Source organism: Hydra vulgaris, chromosome 04 (genome assembly GCF_038396675.1).
Source record: "Hydra vulgaris chromosome 04, alternate assembly HydraT2T_AEP".
Classification (NCBI taxonomy): Eukaryota; Metazoa; Cnidaria; class Hydrozoa; order Anthoathecata; family Hydridae; genus Hydra; species Hydra vulgaris.
Window position 1 is genome coordinate 34,894,079 of NC_088923.1, and position 16,863 is coordinate 34,910,941.

General features: G+C 25.6%; 1 protein-coding gene across 1 annotated transcript in view; it reads left to right on the forward strand.

Annotated features, from left to right (window-relative positions):
- Positions 1-16,863, forward strand: part of LOC100209939 (ras-related GTP-binding protein C) — a 36,716-nt gene that overhangs the window by 15,407 nt on the left and 4,446 nt on the right. The window contains exons 8-14 of the mRNA XM_065796170.1: positions 151-223; positions 12,301-12,340; positions 13,369-13,443; positions 15,649-15,713; positions 15,901-15,978; positions 16,061-16,159; positions 16,336-16,385. Of these exons, the coding sequence (XP_065652242.1) occupies positions 151-223; positions 12,301-12,340; positions 13,369-13,443; positions 15,649-15,713; positions 15,901-15,978; positions 16,061-16,159; positions 16,336-16,385 (480 nt within the window). The remainder of the gene's footprint in view (positions 1-150; positions 224-12,300; positions 12,341-13,368; positions 13,444-15,648; positions 15,714-15,900; positions 15,979-16,060; positions 16,160-16,335; positions 16,386-16,863) is intronic.

Sequence of the window (16,863 nt, forward strand, 5' to 3'; positions counted from 1 at the left end):
TTTGAAAATATATTTGTTTTAATTTTCAGTTGTTTCTCTCTATAGTTTTTCGTTTTAAGCATTTTAGTACAACTTGTATATATGTTTAATGTTCAAGTTATTCCCACTAATATAAAAGTTGTGAATTTTCTAAAAATGGTTTTATTTTAGAAACTCAACGTGATATACATCAAAGAGCAACTGGAGAACTCGAAGCTGCTGGTCTAGAAAATATTCAACTCAGGTTGTGTTTTTTTTTCAATTAGAGAAATACTCACAAACAATTTTTGTGTATTTCTTTAAAGTTATAAGGAGAAGTGTACATTAACTAGCAGGTTAGGATGTGGGGTTTACATTACTTACATTAACTAGTAAGTTAGGATGTGGGCATTTATCTACAATGAAAGAGAATATACCAATACATTAAAGTTTTGTCATATTCTATTTTATGCTTGCAAAAACTTGAGCACCAAAGCGCTTGCTAAATGGAGAAGACTGCTAAAGTAGCCTCCTTAACTGAAATGTTCTTCATGGCCTTGGGGAAGTGAATTGTAATTAAAAAAATAATAATAAATACCCATTTTGTAAATAAAATTGTTCTAGAAATCCATCCTTTACAGACTCAGGTAAATGCAGGCTCTATTATAAAGCTCTAGCTTTATAATCATTTACTTAACTTTTTTAATTCAATTAAAAATTCATTAAATTAAAAATGTTAGTTTATTACAAGAAACTTTTTTAAATTTGGTTTTGTAAAAACATTTGTAAAAACGTTATGTAGAAAAAAGATGTTTTTAATTTAGATAAATTTCTTAAATACATTTGTTAAAATTGTTGTGCATAAATGTTTTTAAGAAATAAATGTGTATAAAAACAAAAGAAAAGTGTATAACAAAAAAAACTTTTAACAAGTGTGGCCAACACAAATTTGCCATCCTAATGATCTCTCTCAATGACTTAATGACAAGCTTGTTGACAACATATTTCTGTTTTACGGACACAAAAGTTGTGCTGGATGATTTTTTTTAAATTAGGCCTTTAATTATATATATTACAAAACTTCATTCATTATTGCTAAAAGAACATTAAGTTTGTCCCTTTACTTACTTACTACTAGCATTAATACTTACATCAAAGTCTTCATTTTATTTGCTGCAACTAATCATCTAAAATTTGCCAAGAGTATCAGAATTTATGTTCAAGAAACTGAGTACTGGTATCTCAGAAGTCTTTGGCTTATTAAAACAGATGCTGTAAGAAAAACTTGGTCTTTGGTTGGATTCAGTAAGCAAACATCAATAATGCATTTTGTTAAAAATAAAGGTTTAACCTAAAGACATAGACTAACTGAAAGTGTTAGTAATCTGACTACTTGGTTTAAATTCTAGTTTAGCCATACACAAAGCTATGACAACTTTTGTAAAATGTGAGGAAAAAAAACAAACAAAGAGAGATGTTTTCTTTTAAGGTGTGAATTAAGTGATCTCAAATGGTGAAATCTGGAAATACTTCTGGTCTTCTAACACTGTTTTAATGAAAGTGTCAATTTATCATATTGCAAAATTTGAAAAAACAAAACAATAAATTTACAACTTAAAAAATATTATCAATCAAAACTTATATATTTTAATTAATGCTTTATTAAGCACAATTTAATTCAAGTGTTATGAATTTAAAAAAAGTTATAAAAAATAATAATGAATTAAAATATCAATGATAATTTGAAAATCAACCAATAAAAACTTGTACAAACCAATTTTAGGGGAAAACTTCAAAAAATTATTTGTTTAAAAATTTAAAAGTTTTAAATTAGACAGTAGTTTAAATTAATTTTTTGTATATTTTAAATATAGAAAAAGTTAATTTAAAGTAGTAAATAATATAAGTAATAAATAAAAAATAGTAATAATAAATAAATAAAAGTAAGGTAAATAAAGTTACATTAAAGATAAGCGTAATATAGTTATCTTGGAATTTTTTTTTCTAAACTATCTGGTTTTAGTTTAATATAAATATCTCTAGCATTTACTTTTTACATTTACATCACATTTACATTTACATAGGTAACTACTGCACCTAAAGGTCAAATTAACTCAAATTTATCAGAATACCTACAAAGTTTTTGCAGGAAAATCAACTAATTTACTGCAACAAAATCTCATGATCAACATGATCATAATAATAATAATCATCATCCTTCCGTTTTAATGCTGTTTCTCTAATATAAAAATTCTCAAGTTTTTTCCTTAACTAAAGCTTTTTTTATACCATATGTAACGCAATCTCTCCAAGTTTTCTTACTATAACCTCTACCATTTTCTCCTTAAGTTACTACCTCTCTGTATGCTGATACCTTAATAACTTTAATCTTCCCTAAAAAAACATTGTTTGATACATTTTTTCTAACCTGTGTCAAAGATTATGGTTTCTTTTCTAATCTTGTTCGAGTCATACCACACATCCATCTGACCATCATCTTCTCTTTCGGCAAATACTACACCATAAAAATGATAAAGTTTATATAAATATCTAAGAATATTGTATGCCAGCATCTAAATAAACAGTAAACATATATGTTTATAACCATATATATCCATATATATGCATAAATGCATCTCTTACCTAACTTCCTGGATCCAAGCTGAAACTTTTACACCTTCTATCTGTTTTAAGTCATGCCTCAGTCTGATGTTGCTATATTAAATTGTAATCATTTTTTTTTTTTTTTATCTTTTTTACAAGAACATCTGTCTTAGGAACAAATGTCTTTTTATTATTGCAAGTCAATATAAAAATGTTCTTGCTCCATTATTGTCAGTCTACTTAATCTTGTATCTTATCACAAATATTAGGTTCTAGAGACTTTTGGAAAGTCTTTAAATTGTCATTAACTAATTAAATCAATCATTCCATCTCTAATTCGTGTGTCTTATCTTTTTACTTCCCCTCAAAATAAAGCAGAATTATTTGCAAAGAACTTTTCCTCTAATTTGACTCTTAAATCTAAAGGCCACACTCTTCTTGTTGTTCCAGTTAAACAGATTAACCAATTGTTAGACTTACAAAACACTCTATCTTCCAATTCTAAAGTCAATTCTCAAATTGAGAATTTCAGTTAAAATCTTTTACAGTTTGTCAATATTTTCATCATAGTCTTACAAGAGTGTTCTCCGGAACTTTCTTCAATTCTTGCTAAACTATTAATAAGCACTAAATAATTAGTCCAGTTTTTAAAAACTCTAGAAAACATGCTGACCTTTCCAACTATCCTACGATTAGTTCTAATCGCAGTACTCAAGTCATTTTTGAAAGCCATTTTTCCTTATTTACAGTATCTTATGCTTATTTTCCTTATTTACAGTAACTATGCGGTAGTGGTCTAGTGGTAAAGTGCTTGCTTCATAAGCTAGAGGTTCCGAGTTCGATCCCCACCATGTCCCAGGTAGTACTGCGCTCAACTTGTTTCTCCATGCAGCGGCCTTGTTCGTCAAGGTTCATGTTTCAGAGTTATAGAGTTGAGAGAGGGTTATAACCACTATTAATTAACCTCCTCATCTATAGTGGCTTTCTCAGCCTTGAGGAGGTGAATAACAAAAAAAAAAACTTTGAGGATAGTGCAAAGTTCTATCTTTGCTCCAGTATTGTTTCTTATCTGCAATAACAATCTTTCTGACAATCTTACATTTAAAGTGACTATTTGCTGACAACTTAACTTTATACTAATGTCTTGACAAAAAGTCTTCATTTTTTTAATCATCCCTTTTCTGTAACAGCTTGGAGCTTGCAGTGCCTTGTTATTTTTAACTCCAAAAAAACTCAAAAATTTAGTGCAAACAACTATCACAATATTGTCTTATATTGACAAATAACAACCCTCTCACTCTCACACAAGGTCTAAAATCACTTAGTAAAAATTACAAAGTAAATGTAGTTGGACCTGTCTTATCTGCTAACCTTGAGCCATTCACCCATTGTCCTAAGGTTGCATCTCTTTCATTTTTCTATAAATACTATCATGGTTGCTGCGAAATTAGGCCATCATCTCTAGTTCGATCAAACAAAACTAATTCTCCCTTGACTTTTCATTCAGCAAAGTTATATTCTTTTACTGTATCTGTCTCTTCATGCTGTAAAAGTTTCTATTCATCTAGATTTTTTCCTCACATATCAACAAAACCTCAAAATTCTCACCCATCTTTATGTTTTCTTTACTCATGCAACCTACAATATTTTAAGTCTTCAGTTAACTGTTTCTTTTCTCTTTAAACTTATCCTTTGTTTTCTAGTAACTCATAACTTAATAGTAAAAGTGTTAGCAATAAAAATTATTAAAGAATCATATTTTCATATTTAAAACTCTACTGCCTAGCAAAGTGTCATAGTATAGCGCCACACTTCCCTTTTCTTGCATTTAATTATACTTTTTGCAAAACTTATTGTATAATTTTTTTTGATATGATGAATAACTATAAACAAGATTTTTAACTCTATATGAATTTCCCTAGCCTGATAGAGTTAAAAGTTTGTTTTATAAAAAAAAAAGAAATTTCAACCTCAACAAGTTTAATTCCTTTTTAATTAGGTCCAAAAGTGAAAATTCCGATGCTCAATTGACTTTTTTTTTGATGAATTTTGATATGCTTATGTTCATTCACACACTGTTTTACCTGTATAGTATTTTTTTCCTGATTTTATCAAAATTTTAATGAGCTTAATGTCATTTTAATGAGCCATTCCACGCTGCCCATTACTATACTTATTCCTTATTTCAATATTTTGTAGTAAGCGGTAGAAATATAATTATATGTGTATATATATATATATATATATATATATATATATATATATATATATATATATATATACACACAGGGTGTTCCGAAATTGTCGACCTCATTCTATATACCCATATCTTGGAAAATACTTGATGGATCTTAATGAAACTAAATACACTTTATGTTGAAGGTCATAAGTTATATTGGTTAAATTTACAAAGAAAAGTACTAATATTTGTTGGTTCTATGACAGATAAATGTTCAATATGAGCGCCGCCTGTGACTCTGCAAAGGTCGAGTCAGTATTCGAGCTCATGCCAAACTTGCTGTAGGATGTCTTCAGTAACAGTTTCCAGTGCAACTGTAATTCTCTGTTTCAGTTCTTCAATGTTAGCTGGAAGAGGAGGTACGAAGACTAGTCCTTTCACATAACCTGTGAGGAAAAAGTCACGCGGACAAAGTTTGGGTGATCGTGGTGGCCATTTCAGAAGCAAATCATCTTCTTCAGTACCTGGACCAATCCATCTCTCTGACAGAACCTCATTGAGGTAAGCTCATACAGTGAGCTTCCAGTGAGGTGGAGCACCATCCTGCTGAAAAAGGAAACTTTCGTCTTTATTTTCTATGAGTTGATCAATTAGCCAATTTTGAACTATTTGAAGATAAACATCTCTGTTTACATTTCCTTTGAAGAAAAATGGCTCATAAACTTTTTTCTTGTTTATTGCACAAAACAAATTAACTTCTGGTGAGTCCAAATTTTGGACTCACCAAAAGTTTGCAAATTTTGTGAAGAAGGCATGCTGCACTGTCTTCGGTGACTAAGTCCGAGCATACTCGAACATGCAAATTGCCTTTTCTTTCGAAGTGAGCGGCATTTCTTAACCTGAAAAGATAGAAATGCCAAATGTTACACGCATAAACTTAAAATGTTTCTACACATGCTGTGAAAATTTGAGGTCATTTCAACAAAGTTTGCCAAAATTATTTGGCTACAAAATGGGGTCAACCATTTCGGAACACATTGTATATATATACATATATATATATATATATATATATTGTATATATATACATATTGTATATATATATATATTATTGTATTGTATTGTATATATATATATATTATTGTATTGTATTGTATATATATATATATTATTGTATATATATATATTGTATATATATACATTGTATATATATACATATATATATATATATATATATATATATATATATATATATATATATATATATATATATATATGTATATATATATATATATATATATATATATATATGTATATATATATATATATATATATATATATATATATATATATGTATATATATATATTTGTTTATATATATATATTTATTTATATATATATACATATATACATATATATGCATATATATACATATATATGCATATATATATACATATATATATATATATATATACATATATATATATATATATATACATACATATATATATATATATATACATATATATATATACATATAAATAAATATATATATATACATATATATATATATATATATATATATATATATATATATATATATGTATATATATATATACATTTGTTTATATATATATATTTATTTATATATACATATATATGCATATATATATACATATATATATACATATATATATATATATATATATATATATATATACATATATATATACATATATGTATATATATTTATATATATATATATATATATATATATATATATATATATATGTATATATATATTTATTTATATATATAAATTTATTTATATATATATTTATTTATATATATATATATATATGTATATATATATATATTTATTTATATATATATACACATATACATATATATATATATATATATTTATTTATATATATATACATATATACATATATATGCATATATATATACATATATATATGTATATATACATATATGTATATATATATATATATATATACATATATATATATATATATATATATATATATATATATATATATATATATATATATATATATATATATATATATATATATATATATATATATATATATATATATATATATATATATATATATATGTATTAGGGTGGTCCAGAATTACATAGTAAAAATTAAAAGTGTTCCTAACCACTCTCCACAAGGCTAACTTTGTTCTACAATATATGTGACGCATCTGACCAAAACCAGTCGGATGTCGCGTTATGTTATATTGAGAAAACCATCAAAACAGCTCAAAAATTCAATTTTTATCATTATTTATTTTTTTGCATAATTGTTTACATAATTAACTTTTCTTTGCTATTCAAGCTTAACTTTTAATAAAAAATAATTTTTTGATGGTTAATTTGGTGATTTTTGTGAGGCTAGTGTCTTAAAATTTCTGTGATTACTCATTAAATTGGTCCACTTTCAGTAATAAACATGACTGCCTAGCGCAATAATAACCTTGACATTTTGGTATGGTTAAAAAGCTGACCTCTTTAGCTATTCAATGGTGTACATGTGTTTCTTTGTCTCATTTGAAATTTGACCAATCAGAGCAATTTTTACAAGCCACCACGTATAAACAAACTTGGCAAGCGTTGCTATCACGTGGTTTCCATTATGTTTTGATCAGTTCTATTGGACAACAACTTATAATCTGGCCATCGCGCATGCTCAGTAGTGATATTAAATAGCTCAGCGCATGCGCAACACCGTGTTTTGTTATTGTTGATCGTGTAGCAGTACAGCCAATAGTAAATAAATAATAATATTCTTTCAGTTTTATTTTAATTATTTTAATAAAAAAATAAAATGGCCAACAATAGTATAGCAATAGCTAAGATGCTAAATTCGTCAAAGTCTGACACAGACAAGCTGAATTCAATTTGGGAAGAATATCTCTGGACAGATCGAATAGATGACGAACTCAACAGCTCTGATGATGAAGTTGCCATGGCAGACCATGAATCCGAAATTTCTGACTCTGATGATGAGAAGGATGAAGTTGAAATGAAAAAAAATGATTTTGAACTATTTTTGAAATATTGTCAATAGATTTAAAAATCTAAAAATTAAAAAATTGATAATAATTTAATTTTCTCGATGTATTAAAAGTGTTATAATTTAAAAAGTAATCAAGCTATAGTAATAATTTTTTCAGGACTTGTTGCAAATGTATCACAGTAGATGTGTGCCAAATTAGAACAAAATCCATGCATGGTTGCTAAGGAGTTTTCTATTTTATATGACATCAAACCTTTAAACGCGTTTTTTTCCATTTTTAAAATTTTAATATAGATGTTACATTTTTGCTCATAACTTTGGCTAGGGTCAAGCTAGAGCAATAATTTTTGCATCATTTTAAAGCAGAATATTATACCTTTTCAAATATGTATCACACTCAAAACTTAAAATTTTATACATGTGACTGGTTTTGGTCAGATGGGTCACATAAGGAATAACCATGCAAAAAATTGGACCAATTTGAGCAATTTTAGGGGTCAATAGGATTTCAACATTTTGGGCAAGCACCTAATTTTATGGCATGTGCGTAGCAGAAATCACACTTTTGAGAGTTTATACATAATTTTTAGTTTTGTTTTTCTGAACAGCCCTTCTTGGACACCATACAAAGTAATTGTTCTAGCTCTTTGTGCAATTTGTAAACAGCAGACATCTTTCCATCAGCAAATAATTTTTAAAAATTGAAATTTTTTCAAATATATAGTATTTTTGAATTTTTATTCTGACTAAACAAAAAAAGCTTAAAAGGTTAGTAATTTACATCAGCTGCTTTATGCACATATTATATAATTACAATTAATTAGTTACCATGAATAGTTAATTAATAATCTATTGTTTATTAAATGGATTAGTGTAATATTATCAGTTTATCAGTCACATATTAAGGCCTTAAAACAATTGTTGTTTTTAAAATAAAATGAACATTAAACATTTGAACATAACATTCATGAACAGTATGACAATATTTACTATTTAGTATTTTTTTATATCCACAGACAGGTACTTAATTACATAATGGCAGCTGCAATAAGAAGTTTTGCTGAAGTTTGGCTTGTTGGCAAGGCCACCAACCAATTCTCTTTTTATCAACAAACGATGATGCCATCCGCTGCCTCCTCTTTTACCACCTCGAAGAACATCTCACTGTGAAGGACAGTATTATTTGTACAATTAAAGATATCAATATGATTTGGAGCAAAGCAAGAATTCCAACTCAGAGGCTTGATTCTGGTGAAAGAAGCAGTTTTAAGATGGAGTTTCAGTTCCGAGCTCCAGGAGCAATGCATCATGCTCAATAGATATTGAAGGCCATCTATTCTCTAAAAATGGTGTTATTTGAAGGCCAGTTGGAGGTCTAAAGCAGCTTGCACTCTTCGTTTCTCTCATTTATGGGCGTTTCTGGCATGAGGCTCCACTGGCTTCATACGCTCCCCTGAATGATGCAATGATGATCGGGCTTCTCAAGAAATATCCAAACCGTATCATTGCTGATGTGGCTTACACTGCATTTACTCGACATCTGTGGTTCTTCTCAGAACACCTATTGGGCTTAGCTTTTTTTGATAACTGAGTCCCTCTAGATGTTAAAAGAGCCATGATAGCCAACCTCTAGGCTTCCAAAGGCTCTGAAGATAATAAGCATGTGTATTGCAGACTTCAATCATCTTGAAAACTTTGTGACCCAAAGAACATTTTGTCTCTTCAAAGTACTTAGTATCACTGGAAAGGAGGAGGCCAAGAGTTTCCTGTTGAAAGATCCAGAAGCATGGAAATAGGATGCTTGCTACCAAAATTTGAAGGACCAAGTCGACTAGATGAAGGTTGTCAATGATAGCCCGATAAGAGCGTGGGATTGCTCTTATCCAGAAATATAATGAAACCCTCACCAAAGACAAGGACTAAAAACAGTTTCTGCTTCGTTTTGTCCAGCAACAGCCAGATTTACCCATCCTCCTCTAAGGTAGCAATGATCGCGGTAGATGACATTTGAGGGCACATTACTTATATGTCATACTTTTGAAATCAGTATTATAACAATTTTTCGTTTAAAATTTTGAATATTAAAATATGAAAATATCAAATGAAATTTTTACTCTTGATTTGTATAGACCGTATACATGAAAAGTCAAAATTTTTATTGACCCCTAAATATTGTCCGGTTTGCTTCAAATTTTTACAGAAATTCTCTAATATAATATGAAACAAGATAAGCCTTGTGGAGAACAGAATTTCCAAACTTCATTTTTTTGAACCACCCTTATATATATATATATATATATATATATATATATATATATATATATATATATATATATATATATATATATATATATATATATATATATATATATATATATATATAATATATTTGTATATTAGAAAAGTTGGGGTCAAATACGTATTTTTGTTTGAATTTGTATTTGGATCAAATAGGTAAATTTGGTGTATTTGTATTCATATTGGATTTAATAAAAAAGTTTCCTTAATATTTGTATATGTATTTTATTGAAATGTATTTCCAGTTCCATAAACTAGGTTAACCAGTGTTTTTTTGGAAATACCAATAGAGATTTTTTTTTTCGTTTTTAACAATAAAATAACTAAAAAATTTGTTTTTAAAGGATATTTGTTAGAAGACTTGTTTTTATATTTCTATATAGTAGACCATTTTAGTAGTCTTGTATTAAACAAATCTTTTTATTTTTTCTTAACCTAAAATAGAAATATTTGTATTTGTATTTGCAAAATGTTGATTGAATATGTTTGTATTTAAATTTGTATTTGGAAATTTAGGATTAATGTATTTGTATTTGTATTTAATGAAACGTATTTGATCCTAACCTTGTATAGTAATATCCATCTAAAGAATATTTAGAATAACTGCTTGAAATGTGTTGATTAATTACAAATAGTATAAAAAATTTTGAAAAATGTAAAATGGATGTGGAAATAAATTTAAAAATAGGTGGAATAATGATTTACCATGACCCCTATAATACAGTTCATGGTCAGTCTGTCCACACTGTTTTTATACTTATTCTTTTTACAATCATTTTTAGTGAGTAAAGTAAGTGGTAGAAAATAAAAAATCTTTTAATTTTTTGCTTATTTTTTTGAGACCATCCGCAGCTTATCAGAACCCTCGCCTTGTTGATTTATTTTGAAGAAAATAAAAGTTTAAATGTAATATTTTTTTTTCTCATAGAAAGTTGCCTCTGAATGTTTATATAATTTGACTTAACTAATTAACTACTCTCGAGTCCTTAATAAAAAGGGGGGAGGGGAGGACGTTTATTAATTTTTTAAAAATTTTCCCACCCATCCCAAGCTTATTAAGACTCCCCTGTTTATTAATTTTTACTTGTTATCAACAACAGCAACAAAAATCAGTGAAAATCGGCTTTAAAAATTAGAAAATAATTTTTTCAGTCACTGATAAAAACAAAAACTATCAGTGTAAACAGCCTTTAAAAATTGCCTACCAAGTAAATCCTATTGAAATTATTATAAAACAGCTGTTAGAAAATGGACATTTGACTGCAAGCCACTATAATTAAATTTATGCATGTTTTGTAAAAAGTATTAGTTTGGATTTATAAACTGAAATTTTTATAACAAAATACTTTTGATGTAACATAAGAAAAATTTCTCCTCCTCACCCCCCCCCCACCTTTCCTTTTACTAACCCACCACCCGTTTATTAAATCTGGACTAAAATTCCTGCCTTTTCCTTTTAATCCCCCCCTCCTTTATATTAAAGACTCGAGAGTAAGCATATTAGTATATATATATAAATAAGTATATATATATATATATATATATATATATATATATATATATATATATATATATATATATATATATATATATATATATATATATATAACTTTATAAAACAACAAATAAATGCTATAAATTAAATTAAGAAGATATTTCCGCAATGCAATTTTAAAGCAAATGTAAAAATGTAAATTTTGATATAATTTTTAACATTAAAATTTAAAGTTTACATAAGTTAAATTTTGCATACACTTTCATCCACAATTTCTTATAAAAAAAGTGCTGCTCTCTTTTTCACACAATGAGCATTAAGTTATGCATTATATAATTATTATATAATGCTTAACTTAAATTAAAACTAAATTTTTAATTTATATAATATTATAATATTTGTATAATAAATCATATTTAATATGATTTATTATACAAGTATTATAATATTATATAAATTAAAAATTTAGTTAGTAACAGCTGTTGTTTATGCTTTATACTTATATATATATATATATATATATATATATATATATATATATATATATATATATAAATATATAAATAAAAATATATATATATATATATATATAGATATAGATATATGTATATATATATATAAAAATATATATATATATATATATGTTTATATATATATTCACATATAACAAGATATGACATTAAAAAAATAAGTTAAAAAATATTTTTGTTTAGTTTTTATCTAACTAGTATCTATGATCATTCTATTTTTGAGGTAAGTAATTTTTCATTAAAAAATTTTACTATCTGTTTTTTCATGTTTAATCTTAATTAAAATTTTTTGTTTTTTAATAATTTTTGGTAAATTTTTTTTGAATTTTAAAACTGTAGAATTGTTTTTTAATAATTTTTGGTAAATTTTTTTTGAATTTTAAAACTGTAGAATTGTTTTTTAATAATTTTTGGTAAATTTTTTTTGAATTTTAAAACTGTAGAATTGTTTTTTAATAATTTTTGGTAAATTTTTTTTGAATTTTAAAACTGTAGAATTGTTTTTTAATAATTTTTGGTAAATTTTTTTTGAATTTTAAAACTGTAGAATTGTTTTTTAATAATTTTTGTTAAATTTTTTTTGAATTTTAAAACTTTAGAATTGTTTTTTAATAATTTTTGGTAAATTTTTTTTGAGATTTAAAACTGTAGAATTGTTTTTTAATAATTTTTGGTAAATTTTTTTTGAATTTTAAAACTGTAGAATTGTTTTTTAATAATTTTTGGTAAATTTTTTTTGAATTTTAAAACTGTAGAATTGTTTTTTAATAATTTTTGGTAAATTTTTTTTGAATTTTAAAACTGTAGAATTGTTTTTTAATAATTTTTGGTAAATTTTTTTTGAATTTTAAAACTGTAGAATTGTATATGATAAGAAAAAGAGTAATTTTTTATTTGTAAAATCAGAATAACAATTTTTTTTTTGTTCAAATGGGAATTTTGATTTTGAAACTTTGAAATTTGTTTATATTTATTAAATTATTGGGTATACTCTTGCAAATAAAATTTAAAAAATTTAAAAGTTTAATAAATTAAAAGGCTTTTATGACTTGACAGAAATTGTAAATTAAATGCTATATTACACACTTAATTGGCAATTTAGATACTGTGTCCTTATTGTCAGTACACTAAACTGATAATAGGGATATAGGGATAGTATAATTTTTTTACTTTTTTTTTCTGTAATTGTATATTTATTTTTTTACTGTGCATCAACTGTTTTTTATTTAATAAATTTTTTATAAATTTTAGGCATTCAGCAAAGTTGTTCAAAAACTCATACCTCAACTTCCTACTCTAGAAAATCTTTTGAATATATTTATTCAGGTAATTTATAAATTTTTTGGAAAAATTGAATAATGGGTGCATTCATTTAAATTCTCTACTTGCTATTTTTGTATATGATATTTGCAATTTCATAAATTCAAGAATTCATTTTTAAATTAAATTTTGTAAGTATTATAATTTTTTTTTTTTAATTATTATTATTATTAAAATATATATATATATATATATATATATATATATATATATATATATATATATATATATATATATATATATATATATATACAACATATATATGTGGTAGTGGTGTAGTGGTAGAGTGCTTGCTTCATAAGCAAGAAGATTCAAGCTTTATCCCTAACATGTCCCACCACACTCAACTTATTTTTCATGCATTGTTAAACTCATTTAAAAGAAAGAAAAATTGTAGTTTTCCTGACTGAAGTTGTCCCCTTGGCTTTAAGGAGGTGAATAGCATAAAAATTTATATTAGGTAATCTTATATGAATTTTTATGATTTCAAAAGACTTGATTGTTGAAATTTATTTTATAAAGATTGCTGTTTGTTAAAATATATTTCTTTAACTTAAATAAAAATATAAAATTATTAAAAATGCTGTAGCTGATAAAAACACCAGCTAGTGTAAATTGCACATTTTTGACAGCCTTCTCATGTTTAATTTAAGTTTTCTTCAATTTTTTCAATTTGTTAAAGTTTTTCATTTATAAAATAAAATAAAAAAATCATAAATGTTTTTGAACTTGTTCAAAGATTTTGGGTTGACAGCTTCTTCTGGCAGAATTCTTTTGTTAATAAGTTATTTCTAACTCTATAAATAATTTCTCTGTCATATTTAAACCCATGACTTCTTGTATTTAGACTTTAAACAATGGTAGATTGATGAGCTCAACTCTATTTATTCCTTTAATATTTTGAATATCTATATTATGTCTCCTTGTAGTCTTATCTTCTCCAGAGTTATTAAGTTAAGTTGCTTTAATGAGGGTGTTATAATCTGTTTTTTCCGCTTTAGATCATTCATAAATTTTACTCCCGATTCCGTCTCTACAATAGTGCTTTAAAGGTCACTCCTGCCGATTAGATGAATATGATTCTCATTTTGTTCCATAATGCATCACGAGACATTTGTCAATATTAAAGAAAAGTAATTATTTTTTAAACCAAACAGCAGCTTCATCCAAATCAATTTTTTCTACTTTTTTATATTTTCCACTGTTAATAAAATTTTTGTATCATCTACAATAAGTTTTGATTTATTTTGATTTAGTGTTATTAATTAGAGTTTTAGTTATGATAAATAAGGTAAATGAATTACAATATTGTTAAGTCTTAATTATGGTAAATGAGGCTTCTTAGTCTTGTCAAAAGCAACTTTCCAGGGAGAAGGTAAACTTGAATACAAAGCCCCAATATTAATTATGGGCAAAGGTAAGAAGAACTTGTAAATTAGTAAGTAAAATTTCCTAGTAGTAGTTTTAAAAATACTTGGTTTTTATTGGAGAATTATAATAAGAAAATTTTTTGAAATGAATCTTTTAAGTTTATTTAATGATTTTTTTTCTTGTTTACTTTTTTTATTGATTTTTTTTTTGTTAGTTTTCTTAACCCTTTAAATACTCAAGTCAAATAAGTCCACTGGGTGGTAAGTCTAGACAGATAAGTCCACTGTGTGGTAAGTCTAGATAAATAAGCCCATTGTGTGGTAAGTCTTGACAAATAAGACCACTGTGCAATAAGTCTTGACAAATAAGACCACTGTGCAGTAAGTCTCTACATATAAGTCCAATGTGCAGAGAAATAGTTTAACATACTGTATTACCAAAGACATGGTTGTAATCGAACTTTTTGTTTACAAAGCATGCGCTCTACCACTTTATCTCTCCTGAATATGATGTTTAAGTAAATACGTTTCATTTATGAGTTTTTCTTAATATAAGAATTATAAATTTGCAAACATTATTATTAAAAATTAAAATACATTTGTATTGATATTATTTTCTGGACTATTGCTTATCTCTACACACAAAACTGTATTACATATTTACATATAAACTACTATGTACAATTGGTTATACTGTAAAGAACTGTATGCAGTGTATTTAGAGTACAGTGTACAATGAACACAAGGTTCTAATTCATTAACTAAAGTGTACACTGAATTAATCTCATCTAAAAACAGATTAAAATTTAAATTTAGTGTTGTTTTTTTTATCTTTTTTTAGCATTCAGGAATTGAGAAGGCTTTTTTGTTTGATGTAGTTTCAAAAATATATATTGCAACTGACAGGTTTTTCTTTTTTAGCTTTTCCATTGATAAATTATATTATTTTTTATATTATATTAGTTATATGTAAATTATTCAATACATCAATATTTACTTGTAAATTACTTGCTATAACACCTTATGAAACCATTTATATAAAATTGTTTCAAATATTGGTTTTCTATATTGTAATTTTTTTTTTTTTTGCTAGTGCTCCTGTTGATATGCAATCTTATGAATTGTGTTGTGACATGATTGATGTTGTTCTTGACATATCTTGCATATATGGGTATGGAGTATAATGTTATAAATGAATTATATAGTTCATATATGCATTTAATAACAATATTTTGATAAACAATGTAATTTAGTCGTCGTGAAGATGGTAATACAAACGCTTACGATACCCAATCAGAATCAGTGATTCGTCTCAATAATTCAACTGTTTGTTATTTAAGAGAAGTCAATAGGTACTTCTAAGTTGCCACATTAAATATTATATTTCCATTTTTGTTAGTTTTTTTTAATAGATTTAATATTAATAATCAATCATTTATGAGCAGAAATGCTATGTCATTTAATTAATTTTTTTTATATTTGTTAAATATAAACACTAAAATTAATTTAATAATTTTATTTTTTTAAGGTTTTTAGCATTAGTTTGTATATTGAGGGAAGATAACTTTACAAAACGCGGTAAGTAATTTCTATTTGATTTTTTTTATTTAACTATGTAAACATAAAATAATAATAAAATTTACAAAAATGTAAATGAATTGTATTTTGGTGGAAAATTTTTTAATTGCTATTAATGGCATTAATTTCTTAACCCGAATCACTAGCAATGTTCTGTTTAGAAGATCAATTATGTCAGATAGTGAAACTTTGCCTACAAAAGATCAGTTCACGAAAGTGTAAAACTGTCAGTATTATTAATTATTGCAGCAGTAAATTTATGTGTGGTCTAGCATATAAGGCCTAACAATTGCAATGGTGCAATCCCATACTATACTTTCTTTTAATAGGGAATTTCAGAGAGTTCAAGTATAGTCCATATTAATTTATATTATTGCGATGGATAAGATAAATATCTTGTTATCCATAATCTAAATTTATATCCTTTTTTAATTTTTTAATTCAAACAAATTTATCTAGGTCTCCTCCTCATGCCGTA